Below are 26929 nucleotides of genomic sequence, written 5' to 3'. Positions count from 1 at the left end.
TTCTAAACATTTGCACAGATCTGTGCAGGTCATTTTATTTTTGACACACTTGCACTGTCTTTTATGACATTTACCCTTTCTGCATTTACACTTTGTTGATGCAATCAGATTGTCTGGAGCTGGTGGCAAAGTGCCCCACTTGATAACCAGGTCTCCGTTGTCCATGTCCCAACCATGTTGGGTTGGGTCTGGTACATTCATAAACTGCTGAAGTGCTCTCCTGTTAATTGCAGCGTGATGGTTTGCTCTGTTGATGTGCTACTCAAGTGAGTCTTGATTTGGTGGAAGTGTGCTCTCAAACTTACACTCCATCCTGAACATGTTGTACTTAGTACATTGACATCATCCACTCCTTTCTTTCCCATGTACAGAGTGCATACAAATTGTTCAAGTTCTTTTTTCAACTGTGGGGACACATCAAATTACTGGCCTAAATTATTAAATGTGTTCTGACACTTCTTATCAGACAGCATCAACTTGAGTGCCTTTGTTTTCCCTTTGCCATAAAAGGCACTGACAGAATCGCAACCAGTGAAGCAATGTAGTCCTATCAGCTTCAAATGCATCATCACCAAAATGTTTATGTACTGCTGTGACATCAATTGTCCGGGCTAAATTCCCTCTACCAGTGTGAAGCAGAACTCTGCTGTTTATCAATCCTGCAAGGCCTACTGCTAGAATGAAGACATCTGGATCTGGACTTCAAATAATGACTGAACTTGGTCCTTCAGAGGTTGATGCTTAATGCTGCGCTGCATATGCACAGTGGAGAAGTATTCATTCTAGTGTCAGCTTCTTCATGATCTGTCTTGAGCTCCGGCACTTCTTAAACTTCCAGCTTACCAGATACACTGTAAAATGCATGGCACTGTGATCCGTGTGCTATGAATATTATCAAGTGGGAAACTTTATCTGAATTTCCTGTTTTTAATCACAGTATCATGACGTTTGATGTGTAAATCTTAAAATTTACAGCTAATTTCATTATTGGATAAGAAATCAGGACTAAACGAGCAATTTTTTTTTTGTCCACTACCTGTACTTTGGAAGCTTGCTTAATAATAATAATAATAATTCATTTATTTTGTATAGCGCTTTTCCAGAAGCCCAAAGGCGCTTTGACAGAGTGGAAAACATAATGCATAACAATACATGAAAACAACAATTGCAAAAAGACAAGAATCAATAGGGAAATATTTAAAGCAAAAGGAGGGAGAAGGAGAAGAGATAGTCAGGGGTTAAATGCTGTGGGTTGAATGTTGAATGCAGTGTTGAACAGGTGGGTCTTTAGTGATGTTTTGAATGTGGTGAGTGAGGAGGAGTCTCTGATGGTGTGAGGTAGTGCGTTCCAGAGGGTGGGAGCAGCGATGGAGAAGGCCCTGTCCCCCCAGGATCTGAATTTGGTCCGGATGGAGGGGGTCAGGAGGTTGGTACCAGCAGAGCGGAGGTTGCGGGTGGGAGTGTGTCTGGAGAGGAGGTCAGCCAGGTAGGATGGGGCCAGGTTATGGAGGGCTTTGTATGTCAAGATTTTTTAGTTGAGATTTTATTCGAATTCAAATTTCATTAAATTCCAACTGTTGGAAACAATAATTATTTCAACTGTTGGAAATATTTTTTTGGTTAACCAACGACGGTCGATTTAATCTCGACCTTCCCCAAATGCGGAAGAGTGCGGCGCTGCAGGAGCGCAGGTGAAACCCAGTAATGGCTTAAGTAGCCATTAACACCGATGATCTAGTTGGCAATGATACGGAAGCCGATGACATATTTGAAATGTATCAGGAAATATTTATCCACGGGTTAGCAAAATTAATTGCCAGATGAACACACCTTCTCCTCACCAGACTCTTCCCCATCCTCCAACATCACATGGTAATGGCAAAGAGTAAAATGTAATACCATTTACAAACCATGAAATCGTACAGCAAAACCGTCACAAACATGCTACCAAGTGAAGTTGCTGGTGGAGGGTTTGATTTCTAAACAAATGTACACAACTTAAGAAGTCGAGTTGGTCATCTTTGCAAAAAGGGGCGGTGGGCAAGATGCAATTACTCCTGCAGCTATTTGGTCTTGGTGCCACAAACATTCTGCCAGCCCATTGAGCAAGGCCGCAATAGAAGAGGGAACAACCTCATTATTAGCTCCACTTGTGCTGCCCACACGGAATACAGGCACATGCGATGTCCGTTCAAACTTGCACACTTCCGCTTCACTCACGTCATTCTGCAAACTGTTGTCATACCTGTTGGGGTTAAGGGGCCACAGCTGCCTGAACAGAGCAACTTTAAGAATTTCATCCTTACTGTCACCACAGAAAGTCTAAGTTCCCCTTACAACAGTTGCTGGAGCTAAAGATCAATTCACACGGAAAGGGTTGTGTAAATAACTGGTACACATACAGTGAGGATACTTAGTTCCAACTGCGAGGCACAGCAGATTCTTCGAAGGATCCAGAATGTTTGCCATATCTTGAGGCAGATCCATGAATGAGGAGCGGTTTGTGAACGCAAACACAAAGACAACCGCATCTGCTTTCTCCTTGCAAGCCTGCACCCAGGAACCATTTTATACTCAGTTTTATTATCTGAACATGTGGAAGGAAACCTCTAGATGGGACGGAACCACAACCGATGGCTACTGCTGTCTGCTGGAGCCTCGACTCCAAAAATGGCCGAAATAAAACGTTTCCTCCCAGATCTGCGGCGAGCAGTTGCCACAAACCTGTGAACAGGTGGAGCTATTTCCACAACGCTTGCAAAATAAAGTTACACGAATTCAAAAGCTCAAATGAACCAAAATGTTTGTGGGACAAAATGACGGCAACATGAAACGAGGCAAGCGGTTCCTCAAGAAATAATTCCTTACACATGGACATGATAATAAGAACAATAGTCAGAACAATAGAGGTGTCAATTCCTACCTGACACTAAACTCATTAAACATGGTACTTCCATGGTCATGAATATTAACGAGCTGTTTTGTGCATATTATTTGATTTAGTTGGTGGGACGACCTTTGGGATAAATTACAAATGTAAATAGTTTTACAACATGTTTGTTATCATATTGAGGTACAGTATTTAAAACAAGCTGCAGAATCATTAATCAACTGTCTGTCACTGTCTTAAACCACATAGATAAGTGAATTCTGAATACAAGTCGAGGCCTGGACTTCCGGTAAAAAAGTATCGACTTGTACGCTGAAAAATACAGTAAGTGTTTAAAGGACGAAGCTAAGAAAGAAGTAGCTAAAGCAAAAAAAAGAGAATATGAAGAGTGGGGGAAAAGATAGGGAGACATGATGGAGGATAGAAAGGATGTTCTAGGAATGGGTCGTTTGAAGAGAAAGGATTGTAAGGTAGTAGTTAGAAAAGAGGAAGTTGAAAAAGAATAGAAAGAGGTTAGGTCAGCTATTAATAAGTTAAAGAAAGGTAAAACAGCAGGACCAAGTGGTGTTGTGGTTGAGATGGTAGACTGGTAGAGGCAGCAGGAGAGTTGGGAGTAAAGTGGATGACTGGTGGTGGTGGTTCGTATGCAGCCTGTTGCTGATTGGCTGCATCATTTTCTGGGAGCACACCGCTGTGACACTGATGCAATGCTCCCCATTACCAGTCACCTGGTACTTGTTTTGCCTTCCTCAGAAGGATGACAGGCTGAGTCAACCCTCCTGGTGTCAATTCAACGACATGACAGGTGCTTGAACTCAGGCCCCTAAGATCTCGAGCTAGCCACCTTAGCCGAGCCAAGCTGTTAGAACAAGTATTGAAGATATTTGAGAAGGTTATTAAAACTTCTCAATATAGACAGGAACCAATTTGGCTTTATGAGTGGAAGGTTGACGATGGATGCAATCTTTATTGTGAGGCAGATTCAAAAGATGTACTTGGCAAAGAAGAAGTTTGTTATATCTAAAGGTGGGCGCGATTCGGAAAATTTTAAGTCCGCTTACCGCTTATCCGCTCCGCCAGCCCGTGTAGTCCGATTCGCTTATCCGCTTCAGCGGCCGAAAATCTTAGTCCGCTTACCGGTTATCCGCTTCGATTCGATTTTTTTAAAGCACTTCGACGTTTTTAAAGCGATTTTTGACGTTTCTAAAGGGAATTTAATGCTTTTTAAGCCTAAATAGCCATTTCTAACTACTACAAAGACAAACAAAGCTTTTAAGATCAAAAATATACATTTTTATTTAAATAAAATTTATTCAAAATTTATTGAAATAAAGTTTTCCACTCGACTCTACTCTACTCTACAGTTAATTTAAATATAATTTTAATATATGCAAGTTACATTAAAGAAAAATCAATTTGCCCGTCCTTTCTTTGACAAGAGAGTCTACTAGTCAACAGACTAGCAGTCTGTTGACTAGTCCTCGTCTTCCTCCTCCACCTCGTGGGCCTTCTTGAGGATTTGGAGATTTGGAGGTTGAGGTTAATTAAAATATAAAATTACCTACCTATAGTAAAGGTCGAGACACTTCTTCTGGCTGAACTTCTCCTTGAAGGTCTCCTCGATGCTGGCCTGCCTCCTGGCGCCGGCCATGTCCTGGAAGGACTTGTGGCGGCCGCGTCTGCTGCCGCCGTCGAGGGCCGCCTTGAGGTCGTTGTGCTGGGCATCGTGGTACCTCTGGTAGTGCACCTTCAAGTTTGAACTTGATCCGGACTGGGCTTTGAGTGTCTTTGAGCACTTGGTGCACGTGGCCTTGCTGTCCACGACCTTGAAGAAGGGGGCGATGTGCCTCCACTTCTGGCTGAGGCTGGAATTGTCTGTGTCCATTGTCACGTTGATCTCAGCCGACTCGATTGAGTCCAGCGACATCCTGCTCTCGCTGCGCGCGAGCTGAGGGGTCAGGGCGCAGATCTCCTGACTGTCCTCCACGTCCCCCATCATGTTGACCGCCGGGTTGTGGATGTCGCTGTGCTGGGACTGCTGGTTTGCGTCGCTCGTGTGCCTGTCCCTGGCACTGCCGCTGGGCTGGAGAGTCAGAAATCTCTCCATCTTGACGTTATTGCCGCTCTAGCGTCCAATAAAATATTCAGTTTTCACTTATTATTCACTTAAATAAATATTCACAATTCTAGAGTAACGGCTCAGGCTAACAGCTGATTTGGCGAATCGCGATGCGCTTTAATTTTTCGGTAGTCCGCTTACGCTTATCCGCTTCGGTTTCCGGGGGTTGTTCCGATTCGCTTATCCGCTTCGAAAACGTTAGTCCGCTGCAGCGGATAAGCGGACTTTCGAAGCGGACCGCCCACCTTTGGTTATATCATGTGTTTGGAGATCTTGAAAATGAGTACGATGGAGTACCAAGGGACAAGGGTAGTTTTACAATAGGTACTTGGGAAACGGGGTGTGATCGAGGATTTGGCGAGCGTAGTTATGTCAAGGTACAAGAGGCCAATAACATCATTAAGAACTAGTGTAAGATGTGCAGAGTCATTTGAAGTGAAAGTAGGTTTATATCAGGGATCAATGTTGCTTTTTGTACGAGTTGTTGTAAAGCTTACAAAAGAGTTGAGGGTAGGACTCCCATGGAAATTATTATATTAGTCTACTTGCCAGCAATGTGAACCCGGAAATGTTGAGTACCCCAAAGTTTTAAGTTAGAAATGTACAGTATGGGTCCCCAGCACTTAGAAACTGCCGGATGCTAACTTGCATATGTTGGGCAATTAGCAAAATTAGCATTAATAGCATTAACCCTATCAAACATAGGCCTGGGACACTGAAATTTCTGTTTCGCTCTATTGCTCCACTTTTATTCACAGGTATTAGAGGTAACAAAGGCAAGTACCATACCAAACTAGAATAATATGACTATGGGTAAATAATATCCTCAAAATTAAAACACAAGTATACCCAAAATTATCAGAGCTGAAAAATATGTGCACTAGTTACACAACATAAAACTTCCATCAAGAAAGAACGTCTTGCACTTCTACTACTCTGCACTGTTATAAAGCATATCCTCATCATAAAACACATCCTCATCGTCTTCATCTTCTTCTCCTGACTCTACATTCTTGTCATATTGCTCTTCTTGCTGTGAGTGTGTGAGTGTGTTGCAACATGTACTATCAGAGCCTTTGCAGAAGCAGTAGCTGGTACAGGCCAGGCCTGCAGCTACGCAGCTGCACTTTGCTGTTAAACAGGGCTTTAACCCAGCTTTGCAGCTACAGCTGATCATTTCCAACACGGCAGGAGGAGCAACGGGGCTTGCATCCAGGATGGGCATGATGACTTCCTCTCCCTTCTCGCCTTCCTTCTTATTCCATCCAAACTCTGTTATGTCCACAGCTGGTGGGTCAGGGTAGTCTGCTGCTTTCCAAAGCAGCACCTGTAGATGGGCACGCCGTCCACGGAGGAGAGCGTTGCGCTCTGTAGGAGGCAGTGTCTTCAGTGCTGGGGGGGTTTTGCGCTTTCGGTAGATGTCATATCTGGCGACGTTCAGAGATGCCGACTCCCTCTCGTTGTACAGAGCCAGGAAGAAACCACTCACTGCCTCTGTAATCTGTAAATCAGTAGCTCCCTCCTCTCCGATGAAGTGAAGCAGGTCACCAGGTACTACTATCATGGCCTTGAGTGCGGACACCTTCCCTTTCCCCGCGGGATAGGAGGTGGTGTCACATCTGGAGAGAGCATGCATAGCCAGGATGGAGCGACACTGCTCACCGAGATTCTCTACTGTCTAATTGATGTTGAGAATAGTGCCATCCCATCTCTCCATCTGCAGGTTACATGTGATACCCACCTTCCAGCACCAATAGACCATGAGTACGAAAACATCAGTGTCGTCGCTGAGAATGCGGACAGTTTCAGCTCCGCGACTGGCTGCATCCAACATGTATGAGATGAGGGAGACGTCAGCCTCATCATGAGTGACAATACTGTCTGCTTTGCTGACCATCTTGATGTGATCTCCTATGCTGTGTGTGCACAGGAGCTCACCCAGTCTCCGTTTGTTTGTCTTGTTCTTCATCACTTTGTCGCGGCTAGGTAGAGGGGTTGTCAGTGAGAGTCGGTACTCTGTTGAGCTCTCCCCAGCTCTTCTCTGCCTCTCGTGGTCTTTGGCAGAGACTTGCTCATACCGGTCAAAGATGACAAATGTTTCGGTGATGTAGCGATTAAGCCGGCGCCCCATGCTGGCTGCGAGGTCAGCCACAGTGCCGGACGATGGCCACACCACGTGGAAGATGAGCTGCAATGCATCAACGAGTACAACATGTGGTGGGTGGGGATTGGGGGCAAGGATTCCAAGACGCTGGACGATCACAGACTTGTTACCCTTCCTGAGGCATCCATACTCATCGATGATGGATGCAGGGACCGGGCCGAGCTCGTAGTCAAAGAGGGCAGAGAGCTCCATTCTTCTCTTGCTCCCCACCACCAGCAGCCGAGCAAACAACGCCTCAAGGTCACATATGATCTTTGCATTGACCTTCACTCTTTTTTTGGTGAATGTCATTGTCACCACCTTATTTGAGATGGGCGCATGAAATCTCTCAGGAAGTGATGAAAAGAACAGTGTGCTCATGTCCTGTCCGATCTTCAATGCATCTTGCACATTCACCTTTTCATCTGCCACCTGGCCATTTATGATATGGTGGAGGGTCGCGGATTTACTCGCGGAGTAAATCTCATCTACTCGCGGAGTAAATCTCATCCAATGTCTCTATGGTGAGTGGATGGGAGTTTTCCTGTAGCACTCTCAGGATTTTAGCCCGGTCCTCCGCGTCCAATTCCCGCCGTCCTTTACCCTCTTCTTTGTGTCTGTTGGGCTTCATTGTCTTATCCGGTGCTTCAGCATCATCGTAAATCTCATCCAATGACTTGGAGAGATAGGAGCAGATGCCGAAAGATTGTATCCACACGGCGACCTGCTCAGGGTTGGTGGAGATGCCCTTCATGCCTCCTACTCCCTTCCCTTGCTTGATGCATGTCTGCTCCCCAAACATGTCTCCACTCACTGCAGCTGCACCATCAGAGTGGCGGCACACATGGCTTCCAGCGTAAAGGTCATCCTTGGCAGTAGCAGGAAGGTACTGCATGTCGCGCAGATGCCATGTGATCCATCTTGCGTAGTGGTGATGACCGGCAGCAAAGAAATAGGGCAGCATCTCTTCAAGGCAGTGTTGTTGCAGCATCCAATCACCCTCTCTTTCTGCTCGCCAGAACCTGTGAGCTATTAGGGTAGGGGTGATGAAACAATCCACCCATAGCCGGCCTGTGGGGTGATCTCTGGCTTTCTCCAGGAATGCCGTTATCTGCTCGTGAGTCTTCTCTCCCTCCTCTAAGAAGTCATGAAGAAGAGCAGACACAACCATACGGAAGGCTCGCATAGCCTTGGGCCAGGCCTTCCCGTTGAAGATGAATTTCAGGCCTCCAAATGATGCACCGACTAGCTCCTCCACACCTGTTGAATTCAACAGTTGTCCGATTGAGCCGATGAATGACATGAGAGTGTGCATCATCCCAGGTCTGAGAACCACTGATGACCATCGCTGCAGATCACTCCACTTGATCAGGCAAGCGATCACGTACAGCTGCATGTCAAACGTGATATGACTGTGGCTCATGCCAAGCTGCCTCAGTGATGTGTCTAAGTAGGCAATGGTACTGAGCACTGTTAGTCTAGTAGGAAGACTAGGTCCCCCTGCACCCCCCGGAGATATACTTCTAATCAGTGTTTCTAGATTGGAAAAAATGTGTAGAAAATGACTAGCTATGGCCCCAAGCTGAAAAAATGTCCCACATACCATTTTTATGCAAATTACTGCTGCCATTATCAAAAAAACGATTTTTGACATATCTCAGCCAATATTGCAGATAATTGAAAAATGAAGGTGTCTAGACCCATGTTTTGAAGGGCATAGATCATGATAGAACTATTCATAACATGATTACATGTGTCTATGGTATACTAGTATGCTAATTAGTGCTTTATTTACAAAATAATCACAGTTTTACGAAATAATAGACTCATATTAAGGTCCGTCTACACAGACGTTAACACAAAGTTTTATTTTTCTAAATATTACAACTGTCAAAATAGTCCTAGCACTCAATGTGACCACTCTTCTCTTGCTTGTTTTAGATAAACATCATTAGCATTAGTGATTCTACACTGAGTCAGTCATCATCATTTTCATCGAAATCGTCAGAGTCAAACTCTTCTTCTCCTTCCTCTTCCTCCTCCTCTTCGTGCTCTCCTGTGTTCAGAAGATCCACCAGTGAGGTTGGTAAGATGGGACCACTGGACCACATTGGTTTCAACAGTCCTTCATCAGTCCTTATCCATCCTTGCTCCTCATAAGGTTTTGGCTTTTCGATGATAGGTTGATCGGCTCTTTTGTACAATGCTACGCGGTGGTTCACACGCTGGATCTGTTCACACGTTCACACGTTCACAGAACGTTCACACGTTCTGCACAGAGTGGAGGAGCATGAAGACAAGATGGCAGTGGGTAATGAACGACATCCAGAAGGCAGCTGTCTTCCCCAGGTGGCCCTTGCGCACCTTTTCCTCAAAGGCATGGTACTTTTTGATGAGGAGTAGAGTTGAGGGGTCTTTGAGGGCTTCATCGAGGTGCTCTCGGTTGCAAGACTGGGTCATTCTGAGAAGCACAGCAGGGTCAGAGATCATGATGTTCTCCTCCTCAGTGAATCTCTCCATCAACAGCCTCTCCATTGCCTCACACACTGTTTTGAGGCAAAAGAGGGACTTTGCGTAGGCCTTTCCACTGAGAACACCTTTGAGAGATCCACTTGTTACTAGTTGTGCCTCAAAGAGAATCTCTGCATATCCAGAACCACGCATCTTGTGTCCAGTGAGCATCCCGATGTAGTTCATGGATGTGTGGAAGGGTCCAATCGTTACTACATGACTAGCAAATTCATTTGGCCAGCGCCAGATGATGGGAAGGGCTTTCATGCAGACACCCAGATCAAATGTATTCAGGACCCATCTCTGACCCACCTCAGCAGTTGCTGCCTCGGAACGCTTCAGTAGCTCACGAACAACTGCGTTGTCTGTGATCGGTTGGTGGATAGGCGTGCAGTAGTCGACTGTTGATTTGCTGGGTGGGGGAGAACCAGTTGCAGAGGTGAAACCCCCTAGCCCAGGCACAGGCTGCAGGCCACAGCTTCCGATGTATCTGATGAAGAGCCAGATGTAGTACTCTTGCATCGTAGTGGCATAGACTGTGTCATTCTCTGCTGGCGGTGTGAATGATGAGCCTTCAGGGAACTTCGGGCCAACGCGAGTAAAGTGCAAGGGTGGGAGAGTTTTTGGTGTGTCGACCTTCAGGCTACGCTGTTGTGACCTATTGATGGTAGGTAGCATTCGGTCCTTGCTGCTCTCGAACCCGGGCTTGACCTCCTGCACCATGATTCCTCCAGCACTGTTTACAATGTTGCTGCCGTGCACACTGGTAGTGGTTTTATTCAAGTTGTCCCACTCACAGTGGAATACAAGGTTGCCCTCTCCTGTCACAATTTGTGGTGTACGATAAGTTGAGACTTCATCCAGGACCTTGGCGAGAGCAGTTTCCAACTCCAAGGCGAAATCGTAGCTCTCAGAGTGTCCAAGCCTGTGTAGTATTGTGGTGAGCTGTTTGCTTCGGAACAGGTGCCTTACAGTCACACAGAGGAGAATGTGCTTTGGTAACTTCCATTTTCCATCTGACACTGCACGGCACAGATCTTGTCCAATGGAGAAGACCAGACGCTTCACCTTTTCTGTCTCGATGCCCTCCTTGCCAGTCATTAGCACGCTGAGAAAGCGGACAAGGTCTGGAGGTAGGATGTCTTCAGGATTGAGCTCCATGTCTTCAGCTGTTGGTGGCCATGGTTGGTCTTTACACTCTCTGAAAGCCTGTAGAATACCCTGGCGAAGTTGGAGGGCAACATTTTGGTTCTTGTTTGTGCTTCCGAGTGTGAATGCTCGTGCGAGAGCATTGGAAACTGTTATGTTTGAGCTGTGCACAAGCCAGAAAGAAATGACATCACATTTGTCATGATCAACCTTCGTGAAGTGGATATGCTCCTTGATTGGGTCATTCTGTAGGCGTTTCAGTAGTTTCTCTGACCGATAATTTGAGTTCTCATATCCATTCAGTTTCAGTTCCTCGACATAGAGCAAGCGCAAGGAAGAAAGCTGTAGAACTTTATTCTGCTGGATGACCTGGGTTTGAATGTGTTCCAGTACTGAGTTGAATGCCTTTTCATGGGCGGCTGACATGCAAGCCTGCTCCTTTGGTGCTTCGGCTCTGTGAATCGCACGCTCATAGTTGTAGAATGCTGTGCGGAAAGCTTTAAAACATGACGGATGGTGTTTGGCCTCACATGCAAAGAGGTCTTTGTTTTTCACCTTTCGATGGAGTCGATAGAGACCCATTTTCTCAGCCCGTGTTTCGATTTGCTCCCATGCATTTTCTTTGTTTTTAAAGGATGGGAAGGTTGTAGGCTCTCAGTATTGCGATGAGCATCTTTGGTCTCAACTTTCTCACAAAATATACACTCTGGCGGGAAGATGGGTTCAGCAGAACCTCCTGGTTTACGAGGAGAGTGATGCCATGATGAGGTTGATGGCCCTGGTTCTGTATCATCTCCCAGACGATGAAAGTGGCGGACAAAGTGCTTATAACACTTGCTGTGATATCCTACTCTTTCTAGGTCATCAGGAAGAGTTGCCGGGATCTGATCACATACTGATTGCATACGACATGGGGAGTCATGCGGTTGGTTGAGACGTCTATCCCGGATCTTTTGAAGCAGTTGCAGTTTTTCTGAAGCAGATCCTTTAATTTTACGGAGGGGCGTGAAATCCCCATGATCAGACATGGATGGTACATGAAGGATGCATGTAGGAGGAGAGCTTTGGGCTGCAGGTTCTACACTCCGTTTTCTTTTGGGCATGCTTGCTGTCGATGTCTACCATCACTGTTAAATGACAAATAAGAAATCACGAATGATGTTAAAAGTGCCTGTGAAAGGAGGCTCTGAGTTTTCAGTGAGGTAACAGAGGTTCTGAGTCATGTTCTACACTAGGGTACTTTTTAGCTGACTAAACCATGTTTAGTGGCATCAAAAGTGCTAATAGCTAAAACATCTAAATTCTTCCACACTAACGTTAGCTATCTAGGCCAATGAAACATTGTGCTAAGTTACTGTAGCTAGCTCAGCTGTCGTGCCTCTTTCTGGTTCAATTCATATACAGAAGTCAACAGATATGTCTCATGTTTGGCATTAACAAAAGTTTAAGTTACACCGACATTAGGAACATACTGTACATAGATGAGGCTAGCTTTAACGTTAGCTAACATGGTGCTAGCTGGCTCAGCTGTTATTCTGCCTGTTTATGATTTCATGCAGAAACTGAAGTCAAGAGTGTGAGTAACATTATAGTTAGCATCTTACCTGGCTAGATTGGAGGATGAATACCAAGAACAACACACAGATGGAATGGAAGACTGAACTTTCAACTGAGGTATTCAATAACATCAACGTTACCAATTGATACGAGCGCGCGACATTACCAATTGATACGAGCGCGCGAGCGCGCATGTTACATGGATGGAAATGTAAAATGGCAGCTATAGCAGCACTAATTTGGATCTCTAGTCTGTCATTTCTGCACTGTGATTGGATAACATAAAAAAATATGTTTGGGAGTTAACAGCAGGAGTTGGTAGATTTTACGTGGGCTGGGTGAGAAACCTTTAAATAAGCAAGTGAAAATCTCTCGCAATACAAAGTCAATGGTGGGAAGAAAAGTTGAGTGGTACCAATGTTACTGCCAATGTCCCGCCCCTATGCAAGACTCAGGAGCATCTTGTTGACATTTAACCTTGAAAATACCTGGGTTTAGACCCCTTATGTACCATGTTAAGTTATCTGCAGTATTAACGTATCCTTATCATTTGTAAAACTGATTATTTTGTAATTACAGCATTAATATGCATACTAGTATACCATAGACACATGTAATCATGTTATGAATAGTTCTATCATGATCTATGCCCTTCAAAACATGGGTCTAGACACCTTCATTTTTCAATTATCTGCAATATTGGCTGAGATATGTCAAAAATCGTTTTTTTGATAATGGCAGCAGTAATTTGCATAAAAATGGTATGTGGGACATTTTTTCAGCTTGGGGCCATAGCTAGTCATTTTCTACACATTTTTTCCAATCTAGAAACACTGATTAGAAGTATATCTCCGGGGGGTGCAGGGGGACCTAGTCTTCCTACTAGACTATGTATCAGGGTGGGCAGGGGGCGAGTCAAGCAGTGGTCCAAAGACACTTATCGTCTTCAGCTTTGGAGCACTGTCATCACCATTGCGATCTTGCACAACATTGTAGGCTGCCCAGTCCAGGGGAAGAGGGGAAGAGTGGAGCTGCGAGAGCCAAGCAGCATCCTTCTTCTGTGCTCTTGAAACACTCTGTTTGATGGCATCTTGGAAAGCATCAGTTATTGGGACTTCTTTCAGAGCTGGTGGAGTCATCTTATTGGGGCCTGTGTAATGTTCAATGACAAAACGGCTCTTATGAGCTATACTAAGTTTCCCAGCTTCAAGCTTCGTCAGACGGGGTAGTTTCAGCGACATGACCTTACCACCAGGTGTGGCTCCTCCGGGGAACATGAGACCTGCTGGATTCTGCACAAACTGAGTGGCCATGGCATGAGTCGTGCGGCGACCATTGGGTGTGAAGACCACAAGATCAAAATTATCACCCCAACTGTGGATAGGGCCGATGTGCCTCTCCAGGCCGACTGCACGCAGGAACTTATCTGGGTCCTCAGAAGTATATTTGGCAGCTGACACTAACATTGAAACTGTAGCTCAACATGAGAGTAGGGGCACTAACCGCGCAAAAAAATGTTGGGTGAAAAAAAATCCACGGCTTTTACATCCCTTTTTTCACATGAAATTTTGATCGTAGGAATATAAGAACACTCACGGAAAGCATATCTGTCTAAGTGTATTATGTCCAAATTTCATACAGATCCTTCAAATAGTTTGCTCACACGAAGCATTCAAACGGAGCAATAGAGCGAAACAGAAATTTCAGTGTCCCAGGCCTATGTTTGATAGGGTTAATGCTATTAATGCTAATTTTGCTAATTGCCCAACATATGCAAGTTAGCATCCGGCAGTTTCTAAGTGCTGGGGACCCATACTGTACATTTCTAACTTAAAACGTTGGGGTACTCAACATTTCCGGGTTCACAAGAGGGCTCTATAGGCTTGGCAAGTAGACTATATGGAAATGACTTGGTCTTGACAGCAAAAACACAATAATTAGAAGCAAAGGAGATGTTCCATATTTGGAAGGAAGCGATGGAATGTAAAGGATTGAGGGTGAAGCGAGATGAGACAAAAATGATAGTTAGTGGCGAGCAAGGAGAAAGGAACGAGAATGGGAAATGGCCTTGTGTGACTTGTGGTAAAGGAGTTGGGTCAAATTATATTCTGTATGTATCTTGCAAAAAGGACATGGGAGTAGTGGATTTGGGGTAACACTAAAGGACAAGCAAAGTAGTGTGGACGTTGGAGGCTCAAAGCTAATAGTAGTGAGGAAGAGAAGACTAAGGTGGTTTGGGCATGTGGTGAGAAAGAGAGAAGAGGAGTCTGTCAGAAAGTTACAAGTTTAGAAGTTTAGGGGAAAAGACCATAAGGTCGGCCGAAAAAGACCTGGGAGGATGCATTCAGTAAAGGCATGCACTTGTTGGGGTTAATGGAGGATGATGCTATTAACTGGACTAAGTCGAGAGGGACCATCAGCCGACCAATCCACGAATAAAATGGTCATTAAACGAGTAGTCGTAGTTAGTTTCTCACTATTACCTATCCAGTCATACCTGGTCCAACATGTTAGAGATGCCATGGGGGAAATGTCACCCACTGCTTCCATTTGTTGGGATTATTAAAGACTCGTTATGTCGTGTGCTAAAGTTACATTTACTTTTGCCATTTTTATAATCAGGCCTTTCTTTTTTTTTGGGGGGGATTATTCAGATGGTCCTTATATTCCTAGAGTAGCCCTTGAAAAAAAAAAAATGAACAGTGCAAACATCACCCTTGGGTTAGGAGCATACACTAATATGGAACAAAGTGTGGGTGGGAAAACACGACAGAGGCGAACAGATAGAAGGAAGTTATTTCTGGTCACAAACTGATTAAAGCAGCATCAATCATACAATACCGGCAGAATGTGATCAAACTTTTTCATGGCAGTCTCCCCGCAGTCCCACAGCTGGAAGCGGAACATTAACGAGCGCTCGCTTCCAGCTGGCTGGAAGGGCCAATACACAGTGGTCGTCTGGATGCCTGGAAACAACCCAACAATGTCATTTACAATTGTAATTCACCTACACTTTCAACATTGATCCCTTTGGCCAATTATTATAAAGTTTTTTGGGTTTTTTTTTGTAATGTCAAAATGAAATTGGAACAATGGATCATCAAATAAAATTGTTCCAACACAGCAACCACCAGATTTATACTATACATCACCTTTTTCACAGTAAGATAACATCAATCCTGACAAAATAACCAATGGGTTGTTCATTTAATGTTTAAACACAGTCTTACTTGAGGCACACCTGGCGTTCCATGATGCACGACCGGTTCGCTCAAGCCAGCTAGCTTTGCCACCATGGCCGATTTCCCAACTCCGCTCCTTCCCACAAGAAATATCTTGTACGTCACAGTATCCATGGCCTGCTGGGGTGATCTCATTGGCCTTTCCAAAAGCCCTAGTACCCCAATGCAGGCGTCATCAATCAATTATCAGATGAAGCAAAAAACAAAATAAAAAAAACTATTAAAAAAAACTTTTAAGTGAAATGATATGATAAACAAGTTTAAAAATTCCCTTACAAGGAACTTCAATGCAGGAAGCCATTAGGCACGTCAAAGCCTTACGCCTACTCCCTAACCAATAAACATGTCGTACACAACACAACTGATCTTTAGAGGAGTTCATGATAAGGCCAACTAGGAAGCTTGATTATCATTTCTGGAGTTGGTGAGTGGATAAACAAGCTTGGCCCCATGACTTGCATCACATGATGTGCTGACATGCTTTGCACATAGGTTGAGGCATTACGCTAAACCTTAAGCTGCATGACATAACCAGATATATCTTTACAAGGGCCTGCATACAAGATGAGTCCCAAGACTGGCAATGCACGTTAACATCCGAAACAACACTCACCATCATACCTTTCATGTATGTCACCATTGTCACCTGTATGCACAATGATGAATGCCCCAATGCCCTGCCGTCAAAAACGGATTAAACCTGCGATTTGATTCTGACATTGCGATCCACTGACAAAGTGAGAAAAATGGTGCCAATGGCCTATTACAGCAAAATCATACAAACCCCTTGCTAGAAGTCCACCCGGCAGGAAGCAGGACATTTAATCACACCATAACCCTGGTGTTGGGCTAGCGGCTAGGGTGCCGGCTTAGGATCCTAGGATCCTGGGTTCGAATCCCGGTCGATCGCTGAATTAACGCCAGGGGGGTTGACTCAGCCTGTCATCCTTCCGAGGTCGGCTAATTGAGTACCAGTTCACTGGTAATTCCCTGTTTGTCGTTAAAGGCGGCAAAAAGGGTTGGTGTCAGGAAGGGCATCCGGCCGTAAAACATTGCTTCAAAAAGGGGACCAAAAAAACAACAACAACCACGGTTCCCAAAAAAGGCCAACCCCCGCTTTGCGGGGAAAAATGGCCTCTAAAGGTGGTTTTTTATTTATTTATATATACACATGCTTAAAACCTGATTCCAAAAATCAAGTTGTTCAAAAACTGTCACGACAACACTCGTTCAAACGCTAGCAGGAGTATTGGGACGTGAAAAGACAATGAATTTTTCAAATTTGGAATGGTATTTCCTTATTGTATCCAGTAATGGTAACCCAGGTACACACAGCCACGTATGTTTTTTATTTATTTAAGTATTAACACCACAGGCAGGGTGACTCAATCTGAGGAAAAAAAAAATCCGGGACACTCAGGCATAGGTCAAGCGGGCTGCCGTAGTTCCCATTGCCCAATTGTGCGGTCATAGGCCCTGTTGTGAATGCTCTTGTTATTGTGGGAAGCGTACTTTTGTACGTTTCATTTTGTATATTTATATCCATAAAATTGTAGGATTTTGAATGCAAGTTTTTATATCGCCAGGACGTGTACGGATAATTGTTACAAAATACAAATGAATTTTAAACTCGTGTACAAAACTGTTTTAGTGCAGTATTGACGACTGTATTCCATTATTATCGCTTTTTCCACACACAGTGAATCGCATTTACAAATAAAAAATTTAAGCAATTTAACGTATTTAGTAACAGTTACATCTATCTATAATTCCAGTAATCTCTGTTTGTACGTCTGTACGTTTGTACGTCTGTTTGTCTGTGACCGCTGTTTCTCGACAACCACGGGTCCGATATACTTTTAACTTGCCAGGTATATTGCTGGGGACCCGAGGATGTGCCTTTTCAAGGTTTCATATTAATCGGACAATTACTTACCGAGCTATGTCCAAAAAACGATTCAACCAATCAGAGAGCAGCGAACGATCGCGTGTGCCGAACGTGGAGGACACACTCTGCCTCGGATGGCACATTTGAGAGCGTATTCATTTATTTCACGTTTGCAAACTATGTTGGCGTTAAACTATGTTTTAAAACTAATAAAACCGAATTTGCGATTCATTCGCTTTCCTGCGCGTTTGTGCACGCGATGGCGATTTCTTTACCAAACTCCGGAAGCCGTTCGCTTTGGACCAAACCATTGCATGTAAATAGAGGGGGGGGATTGTCACCGTACTCGCAAGCCGTTCGCTTTGGACCAAACCATTTCATGTAAATAGAGGGGGGGGATATAATTTTAGATATAGATATAGTACGGGCAATGCCCTAGTAACTCCAATGTGAGGAGTCCCATGACTCCATTGCAGGGTTTCCAACTGCTGCTTGGCCCTATTAACAGCATACTGTTGCCATGATGGAGGCATACGCACCTGCGCTGCATGACGCATTTCCTTAATCAAATATTGTTCGCAGTACTGAAAAAAGGGACAAATGTCATCCTGATAAGGTATGAAATGGAATGCAGGACATTTGGGTAAAAAAACGGGACAATCCCGTAAAATACGGTACACCTGCTCAGTCCGACCACGGGGGAAGGGTCGAGTCAAAAAAACTGAGAAGAAGCCCCTGGGTGAAAAAGCAAAGAAAGAATAGGGGGAAATATAAGAAATAAATGAGACCGAGAGGATTGATCCATGACTTGAATTCTGATGGTAAAGGTGAAAGTGATTTTCCTGGCAATTATGTAGTGCAGGCCACACATACCAAAGAGCTGTGGTTCACCACGTTCCTTACGTCGCATGTTAGGCAGGATTTGTCTTTGGTTTTACGTACTGCAAAACATGCAATTGAAGACATAATTTGAATCGTTTTAATGAATCCCATTGTATATTATTAGCATGAATTATTTCATTAATTATGCAGCCATAAATCATCTGGAAGCAATGGTGTAATACAATGGTGTAAGAACATGCAATTGCAGTATGGTACAATTAAGGAAATACTTAAAATCATTAATATTCACCAAAAATTATATGGCCACTGTATAGCAATGTTTTGGATTCAGGTTTTGTTTTGGATTCATAAAAAACAGCTACAAAAAAGCAACATTTAAATTAGAATGTCACTCGGTAGAGTGCATACCTCCCCCAGGCTGAACAGTTTACATTTTGTATCCTGCTGATAGGTCGTATCTCCATCCACACCTTAACCAAAATTAAATCGCTTCTTCTTGTGACTTTTCCCAGCTACAGTGAAAACATGCGGCCGGCATTCCAAAAATCCATTTTCTGTTGGCGTGGAACAGAAATACCATATCTTGGTTGGTTTGGTGCATGTGTTGGTTTGGCGCATGTGTTTTTTGGTGGATGTGTTGGTTTGGCGCATGTGTTGGTTTGGCGCATGTGTTGGTTTGGCGCGTGTGTTGGTTTGGTGCGTGTGTTGGTTTGGTGCGTGTGTTGGTTTGGTGCATGTGTTGGTTTGGCGGATGTGTTGGTTTGGCGCATGTGTTGGTTTGGCGCATGTGTTGGTTTGGCGGATGTGTTTGTTTGGCGGATGTGTTGGTTTGGCGCATGTGTTGGTTTGGCGCATGTGTTGGTTTGGCGCGTGTGTTGGTTTGGTGCGTGTGTTGGTTTGGTGCATGTGTTGGTTTGGCGGATGTGTTGGTTTGGCGCATGTGTTGTGTGTTGGTTTGGCGAATGTGTTGGTTTGGCGAATGTGTTGGTTTGGCACATGCCTTGCTTTTACGGAATTGTTGGTTTAGGGCGTGTATTGGGTTGGCGCATGTGTTTGTTTGGCGGATGTGTTGGTTTGGCGCATGTGTTGGTTTGGCGCATGTGTTGGTTTGGCGCATGTGTTGGTTTGGCGCATGTGTTGGTTTGGCGCATGTGTTGGTTTGGTGCATGTGTTGGTTTGGTGCATGTGTTGGTTTGGCGGATGTGTTGGTTTGGCGCATGTGTTGGTTTGGCGAATGTGTTGGTTTGGCGAATGTGTTGGTTTGGCGAATGTGTTGGTTTGGCGGATGTTTTGGTTTGGCGGATGTGTTGGTTTGGCGGATGTGTTGGTTTGGCGGATGTTTTGATTTGGCGCATGTGTTGGTTTGGCGCATGTGTTGGTTTGGCGGATGTGTTGGTTTGGCGGATGTGTTGGTTTGGCGGATGTGTTGGTTTGGCGAATGTGTTGGTTTGGCGCATGTGTTGGTTTGGCGCATGTGTTGGTTTGGCGGATGTGTGAATTTGGCACATGCGTTGGTTTGGTGGATGTGTTGTTTTGGCACCTGCTTTGCTTTTATGGAATTGTTGGTTCAGGGAATGTGTTGGGTTGGCGAATGTGTTGGTTCGGCGAATGTGTTGGTTTGGCGAACGTGTTGGTTTGGCGAATGTGTTGGGTTGGCGAATGTGTTGGTTTGGCGAATGTGTTGGTTTGGCGAATGTGTTGGTTTGGCGAATGTGTTGGTTTGGCGAATGTGTTGGTTTGGCGAATGTGTTGGTTTGGCGAATGTGTTGGTTTGGCGAATGTGTTGGTTTGGCGAATGTGTTGGTTTGGCGCATGTGTTGGTTTGGTCCATGTGTTGGTTTAGTGGATGTGTTGGTTTAGTGGATGTGTTGGTTTGGCGAATGTGTTGGTTTGGCGAATGTGTTGGTTTGGCGCATGTGTTGGTTTAGTGGATGTGTTGGTTTGGCGAATGTGTTGGTTTGGCGAATGTGTTGGTTTGGCGGATGTGTTGGTTTGGCACACGTGTTGGTTTGGCGGATGTGTTGGTTTGGCGAATGTGTTGGTTTGGTGAATGTGTTGGTTTGGCGGATGTGTTGTTTTGGCACATTCTTTGCTTTTACGGAATTGTTGGTTCAGGGAATGTGTTGGGTTGGTGCATGCGTTGGTTTGGCGGATGTTTTGGTTTGGTGGATGTGTTGGTTTGGCGGATGTGTTGGTTTGGCGGATGTGTTGGTTTGGCGAATGCGTTGGTTTGGCGCATGTGTTGGTTTGGTGCATGTGTTGGTTTGGTGCATGTGTTGGTTTGGCGGATGTCTTGGTTTGGCAAATGTGTTGATTTGGCGGATGTGTTGGTTTGGCAGATGTGTTAGTTTGGCGCATGCATTTGTTTGGAGAATGTGTTGGTTTCGTGCATATGTTGGTTAGGCAGATGTGTTGGTTTAGCGGATGTGTTGATTTGGCAGATGTGTCGATTTGGCAGATGTGTTGGTTTGGCACATGTGTTGGTTTGGCGGATGTGTTGGTTTGGTGGATGTGTTGGTTTGGCGAATGTGTTGGTTTGGCGAATGTGTTGGTTTGGCGGATGTGTTGGTTTGGCAAATGTGTTGGTATGGCGAATGTGTTGGTTTGGCGAAGGTGTTGTTTTGGCACCTGCTTTGCTTTTATGGAATTGTTGGTTCAGGGAATGTGTTGGGTTGGCGCATGTGTTGGTTTGGCGGATGTTTTGGTTTCACGGATGTGTTGGTTTGGCGCATGTGTTGGATTAGCGGATGTGTTGGTTTGGCGGATGTGTTGGTTTGGCGGATGTGTTGGTTTGGCAGATGTGTTGGTTTGGCAGATGTGTTAATTTGGCAGATGTGTTGGTTTGGCGAATGTGTTGGTTTGGCGAATGTGTTGGTTTGGCGCATGTGTTGGTTTTGTGAATGTGTTGGTTTGGTGCATGTGTTGGTTTGGCAAATGGGTTGGTTTAGCGGATGTGATGGTTTGGCGAATGTGTTGGTTTGGCGCATGTGTTGGTTTGGCAGATGTGTTGGTTTGACGAATGTGTTGGTTTGGCGAATGTATTGCTTTGGCGGATGTGTTGGTTTGGCGAATGTATTGCTTTGGCGGATGTGTTGCTTTGGCGAATGTGTTGGTTTGGCGAATGTGTTAGTTTGGCGCATGTGTTGGTTTGGTGAATGTGTTGGTTTGGCAAATGTGTTGGTTTGGCGGATGTGTTAGTTTGGCGCATGCATTGGTTTGGCGAATGCGTTGGTTTGGCGCATGTGTTGGTTTGGCGGATGTGTTGGTTTGGCAAATGTGTTGGTTTCGCAAATGTGTTGGTTTGGCGGATGTTATGGTTTGGTGGATGTGTTGGTTTGGCGGATGTGTTGGTTTGGCGAATGTGTTGGTTTGGCGGATGTGTTGGTTTGGCAAATGTGTTGGTTTGTCGAATGTGTTGGTTTGGCGGATGTGTTGGTTTGGCGGATGTGTTGGTTTGGCGGACGTGTTGGTTTGGCGAACGTGTTGGTTTGGCGGACGTGTTGGTTTGGCGGACGTGTTGGTTTGGCGGACGTGTTGGTTTGGCGGATGTGTTGGTTTGGCGGATGTGTTGTTTTGTCACATGCTTTGCTTTTGAGAAATTGTTGGTTCAGGGAATGTGTTGGGTTGGCGCATGTGTTGGTTTGGCGAATGTGTTGGTTTAGCGGATGTGTTGATTTGGCGGATGTGTTGGTTTGGCGGATGTGTTGGTTTGGCGGATGTGTTAGTTTGGCACATGCGTTTGTTTGGAGAATGTGTTGGTTTGGTGCATATGTTGGTTAGGCAGATGTGTTGATTTAGCGGATGTGTCGATTTGGCAGATGTGTCGGTTTGGTGGATGTGTTGGTTTGGCGAATGTGTTGGTTTGGCGAATGTGTTGGTTTGGCGGATGTGTTGGTTTGGCAAATGTGTTGGTATGGCGAATGTGTTGGTTTGGCGAAGGTGTTGTTTTGGCAACTGCTTTGCTTTTATGGAATTGTTGGTTCAGGGAATGTGTTGGGTTCGTGCATGTGTTGGTTTGGCGGATGTTTTGGTTTCGCGGATGTGTTGGTTTGGCGGATGTGTTGGTTTAGCGGATGTGTTGGTTTGGCGGATGTGTTGGTTTGGCGGATGTGTTGGTTTGGCGGATGTGTTGGTTTGGCGGATGTGTTGCTTTGGCGGATGTGTTGGTTTGGCAGATGTGTTGGTTTGGCAGATGTGTTGCTTTGGCGAATGTGTTGGTTTGGCGAATGTGTTGGTTTGGCGCATGTGTTGGTTTGGCGCATGTGTTGGTTTGGCGCATGTGTTGGCTTTGTGAATGTGTTGGTTTGGCAAATGTGTTGGTTTAGCAGATGTGATGGTTTGGCGAATGTGTTGGTTTGGCGCATGTGTTGGTTTGGCAGATGTGTTGGTTTGACGAATGTGTTGGTTTGGCGAATGTATTGCTTTGGCGGATGTGTTGCTTTGGCAAATGTGTTGGTTTGGCGAATGTGTTGGTTTGGCGGATGTGTTGGTTTGGCGAATCTGTAGGTTTGGCGGATGTGTTGGTTTGGCGGATGTGTTGGTTTGGCGGATGTGTTGGTTTGGTGGATGTGTTGGTTTGGCGGATGTGTTGGTTTGGCGGATGTGTTGGTTTGGCGGATGTGTTCGTTTGGCGGATGTGTTGTTTTGTCACATGCTTTGCTTTTGAGAAATTGTTGGTTCAGGGAATGTGTTGGGTTGGCGAATGTGTTGGTTTGGCGGATGTGTTGATTTGGCGAATGTGTTGGTTTTGGCGGATGTGTTGATTTGGCGGATGTGTTGGTTTGGCGGATGTGTTGGTTTGGCGGATGTGTTGGTTTGGCACGTGTTGGTTTGGCAGACGTGTTGGTTTGGCAGACGTGTTGGTTTGGCGAATGTGTAGGTTTGGTGGATGTGTTGCTTTGGCGGATGTGTTGGTTTGGCGGATGTGTTGGTTTGGCGGATGTGTTGGTTTGGCGGATGTGTTGGTTTGGCGGATGTGTTGGTTTCGCGGATGTGTTGGTTTCGTGGATGTGTTGGTTTGATGGACCCAAATCATCCAGTTTTGTAAGAATCTGTCCATAACTTTTTAAAATATCGTGCGATATATCATTTTTGACCCAATCACTCAATGGCAAAGAATCACTTCATAAATTGAAAAAACTCATATATCCAGATCCAAATCTTCACCAAAATCTAATAAATTTGTCCTCGTCACACCCATGCTGTCTACCAAGTTTCGTCTGAATCTGTCCTTAACTTTTTGAGATATTCTGCTCACAGACAGACAACCAGACAGACAATCAGGGGTGAAAACATAACCTTCATCCACCTTTGGTGGCGGAAGTTACTCGAAAGCATCTCAGAATGCAAACCCTGTCCACGTCCACTTTGTACTTTAACTAAACTTGATGAAAGCACCAGTTTAAAAAAATGTATATTTTATTCATTCGTCTTCTCCATATTCCCATAACAAATGTTTCTTGAAAATTTGATTTTTTTTAAATGATAAAAAAAGTTATGGCCTGGACAGACACACTGAAGGTCGAATGGTAAACAAATAAAGAAACACAGAAATGGTTACAAAACCCGGCCTTCTCACACTAACGCACAGCAGACTGGCTGATAAGACCTATTTGTACTCTCTATGACTTTACCCTTACAGCAGACTGGCTGTCTTTAGATCCTTTGACCCAATTATTCATTAGTTTTCTCCATATTTCACATGACAAGGGCTTGTTGAAAATTTGATGACAAAAGCTCAAATGGGAAAGAAGGTTATACCATGGACAACACACACACACACACACACACACACACACACACACACACACACACACACACACACACACACACACACACACACACACACACACACACACACACACACACACACACACACACCAACATAACACACACACACCAACACAACACACACCAACACAACACACACACACACCAACACAACACACACACACACCAACACAACACACACCAACACAACACACACACCAAAACACACACACACACCAACACAAACACACACACCAACACAACACAACACAACACACACACACACACAAACAAACAAACACACACACACACACACACACACACACACACACAAACAACACACACACACACACACACACACACAAACAACACACACACAAACAACACACACACAAACAACACACACACAAACAACACACACACAAACAACAAACACACACGTTTGATATATGCCAAATAAACCAAATATCGGGAATGGTGAAGAAACATGAAATACCATCTTCTTTATGGTTTATTCTTCTATCCTCACCTCCTCCGCTTGACTGTTCTCACTATGGTAGTTTCCCACCAGTTGTACACGGCAATATGTTGGTTTAAGAAGAACCATGAACGACATAGGTGGAAGGGACACGTTAATGGACAATTAAAATTGGACCGGAAATGTCTGTAACACACCTGGATACAATCCGACACATTTAAAGAATTCATGTTTTGTAACTGTAGGAAAGTTCGGACAGAAATAATATTGGTGAAAAAGCAATTTGATACCATATTTATTGGTTTTTGATCTAAAAACAATAAAACATATTTGTTGCACTTTTGATTGGTCGAGATTGTCACGTGGGTTTCAGGAGCCATTGTTGATCCAAAGAAGAGCGTGAAGGTGTAATAGTTAGGAACCCGGCAATAATTAAGGACCAAAGTCGCTACAACCATGTTGCAAGAATAATCGATAGATAATTTTGATTGCAATTAATAATAGTGACGCAGCCAAATAATTAGCCCTGTAGAGGTAGTTCATTCTAGAATTCGTTCAGGAATAAAATAGTAAATATTAAACGAACCACAGGAAAGACGAATACCGAAAATGTATTACGCAATTAAAGTTTACTAAATACAGTACAACTCTTTTCGTGACTCGGTTCACTGCAGTACAGTAACTGTAGCACTTTTAATCTGCCGTTGCGAGCGCGAAATCCGGGGTGTTCCGTTAACAAGCGGCTTGCTATCGCTTTCCAAGCGAGTCGTTCCGGACCAGCCGCTCGCCTAGCCGCTCGAATGAGTTCGAAGACGCTGCGACCACGCCAGTAAAGTTAAACGCCTCTCCTTCCTTTGGAGCGACCATCCAACCAAAACACGTTCAGGCTTCTTCTTCTTTTTGTGGTTCAATGGCGTTTTCAGAGCCGATAGGCTCTATATATGCCACGCACATAAACACTACTGCTAAAGCAGAAAGAAACAGAAAGAAATATAAAGAAAATAATATATGTGAGTATATGTATGTCTATTTATATGCTGAAGACTTTATATTGTTAGACAACGTTTCCTTAATACTACATTTTAAAACCAATCCACAGAGTCGAGGGTGCTTCTGGTTTAATCCGTACAGTACATCCGGTACGCCCGACCATGTGAAGATATGAGCCATGGTTCGGGAACCCTACACCGCTCACAAAACCCCATAGGGTGACACCCAATCCGATGTAAATAGGTATTTAGAGCACAATGTCTGAATCGGAGCCTATAGACTCAAAGGATAGAGAGTAGCCTGGTCTCTTCGAGAGGGCCGAGGAAACGAGACAAAGGCTTCGACCAAGGGGTGGACCATATGGCACCACCTCCCCTTGGTGGAAGTCTCCCAATGAAATTGCCATTGTTTAATGTCTAATTAAATTTGAGAAATCTGCCAAGCCCAGTGGGATTGGGGTTTCAAAGCCCGACCCTAATGCACGTTTGGCAGACCGATCGCACACTTCATTACCTCAAATGCCCACATGAGCAGGGATCCAGCACAGGTCAACGGCCGTGCCCCTCCAGTTAGCCATAATAATGAGGTGAAGCACCTCAAGACTGCAGAGACTCCAACGCCTTCAAACCTGAGAGTGAATCAGAAAGAATCAGAAAATGTAACTGCACTGAGGGGGTTAAAATCAATTATCCATTCGAGGGCCAAGACAATGGCAAAGAGTTCAGTCTATCTAAAGTACGGAAAGGTGATCGGAAAGCCAAAAAAGCCACCGCTGTGCTTGCTAGTGCCGGATTTTTGGATCCGGCACGAGCAAGAACCAAGCCTTCCCTGGATGTTGTCCCCAGAAATAATGCTCTTGGGCCCAGTACTTTCGGATGGATACTTCCCACCGAAGAGGCAAGGGCATCTCACCGGCTTCTATCAGGGCACACAATGGAGGACTTTTAAGAGCTCCCAGACACTCACGGATTGCTTTAGATTGGATGGTTTCCAGCTTTTTGTAATTAGTTATGGACCTTGGCTGCCGTAGTCAAATTGAGAGCGGATGAGAGCTATACAGGAGGAGAAGACTTTCCTGACCTCCCCCGCCCCCCAGGTGGTACCTGAGATACTCCGTAAGAGGTTGAGGGAGGCCCTTTGCACATCTGGCAGTAAGTTTTTTAAATGTGGGAATTGCAAGTTATCCCCTGTCAATATTAACCCCTAAAGAGGACACGTCCGGCGAGGCTTCTAGGGGTGTACCATTGATTGATATCACTATAATCAATGAAGTATTTGTTTAAATGCAAGTGAGTTTGTTCCAGCAAGTTTGATTCCATCGTTCACCAGAAAGTGATAGTCCAGGGGTTC

General features: G+C 44.7%; 1 protein-coding gene across 3 annotated transcripts; it reads right to left on the bottom strand.

Annotated features, from left to right (window-relative positions):
- Positions 1-26200, bottom strand: CPLANE2 (ciliogenesis and planar polarity effector complex subunit 2). 3 transcript variants are annotated; one of them, XM_068120609.2, is made up of 6 exons: positions 26093-26200; positions 18373-18440; positions 15611-15763; positions 15211-15335; positions 2414-2550; positions 1-2245 (listed from the first exon to the last, which is right to left on the bottom strand). In XM_068120609.2, the coding sequence occupies exons 2-6, from the start codon at positions 18407-18409 to the stop codon at positions 1999-2001; spliced, it is 699 nt and encodes a 232-aa protein (XP_067976710.2). In that variant the 5' UTR covers positions 18410-18440; positions 26093-26200; the 3' UTR covers positions 1-1998. The 3 variants fall into 3 exon arrangements, with proteins under 3 accessions (XP_067976710.2, XP_067976709.2, XP_067976711.2); XM_068120608.2 differs by lacking the exon at positions 26093-26200 and adding an exon at positions 24641-24798; XM_068120610.2 differs by lacking the exons at positions 15611-15763; positions 26093-26200 and adding an exon at positions 24641-24798.
- Between the last annotated feature and the right edge of the window lie 729 nt (positions 26201-26929).

This window comes from Myxine glutinosa, chromosome 6 (assembly GCF_964187855.1).
Source record: "Myxine glutinosa chromosome 6, kmMyxGlut1.1, whole genome shotgun sequence".
NCBI classification, from domain to species: Eukaryota; Metazoa; Chordata; class Myxini; order Myxiniformes; family Myxinidae; genus Myxine; species Myxine glutinosa.
This window is presented reverse-complemented; position numbering and strand designations above follow the sequence as displayed.

Coding starts and splice junctions, on each gene's coding strand:
- CPLANE2 (XM_068120609.2), bottom strand. CDS start 18,409: ATGCGACGTAAGGAACGTGGTGAACCACAGCTCTTTG. Junction 15,764..18,372: donor TGGTGAACCACAGCTCTTTG/GTATGTGTGGCC, acceptor TTGGGGTACTAG/GGCTTTTGGAAAGGCCAATG. Junction 15,336..15,610: donor CGTGCATCATGGAACGCCAG/GTGTGCCTCAAG, acceptor GGTTGTTTCCAG/GCATCCAGACGACCACTGTG.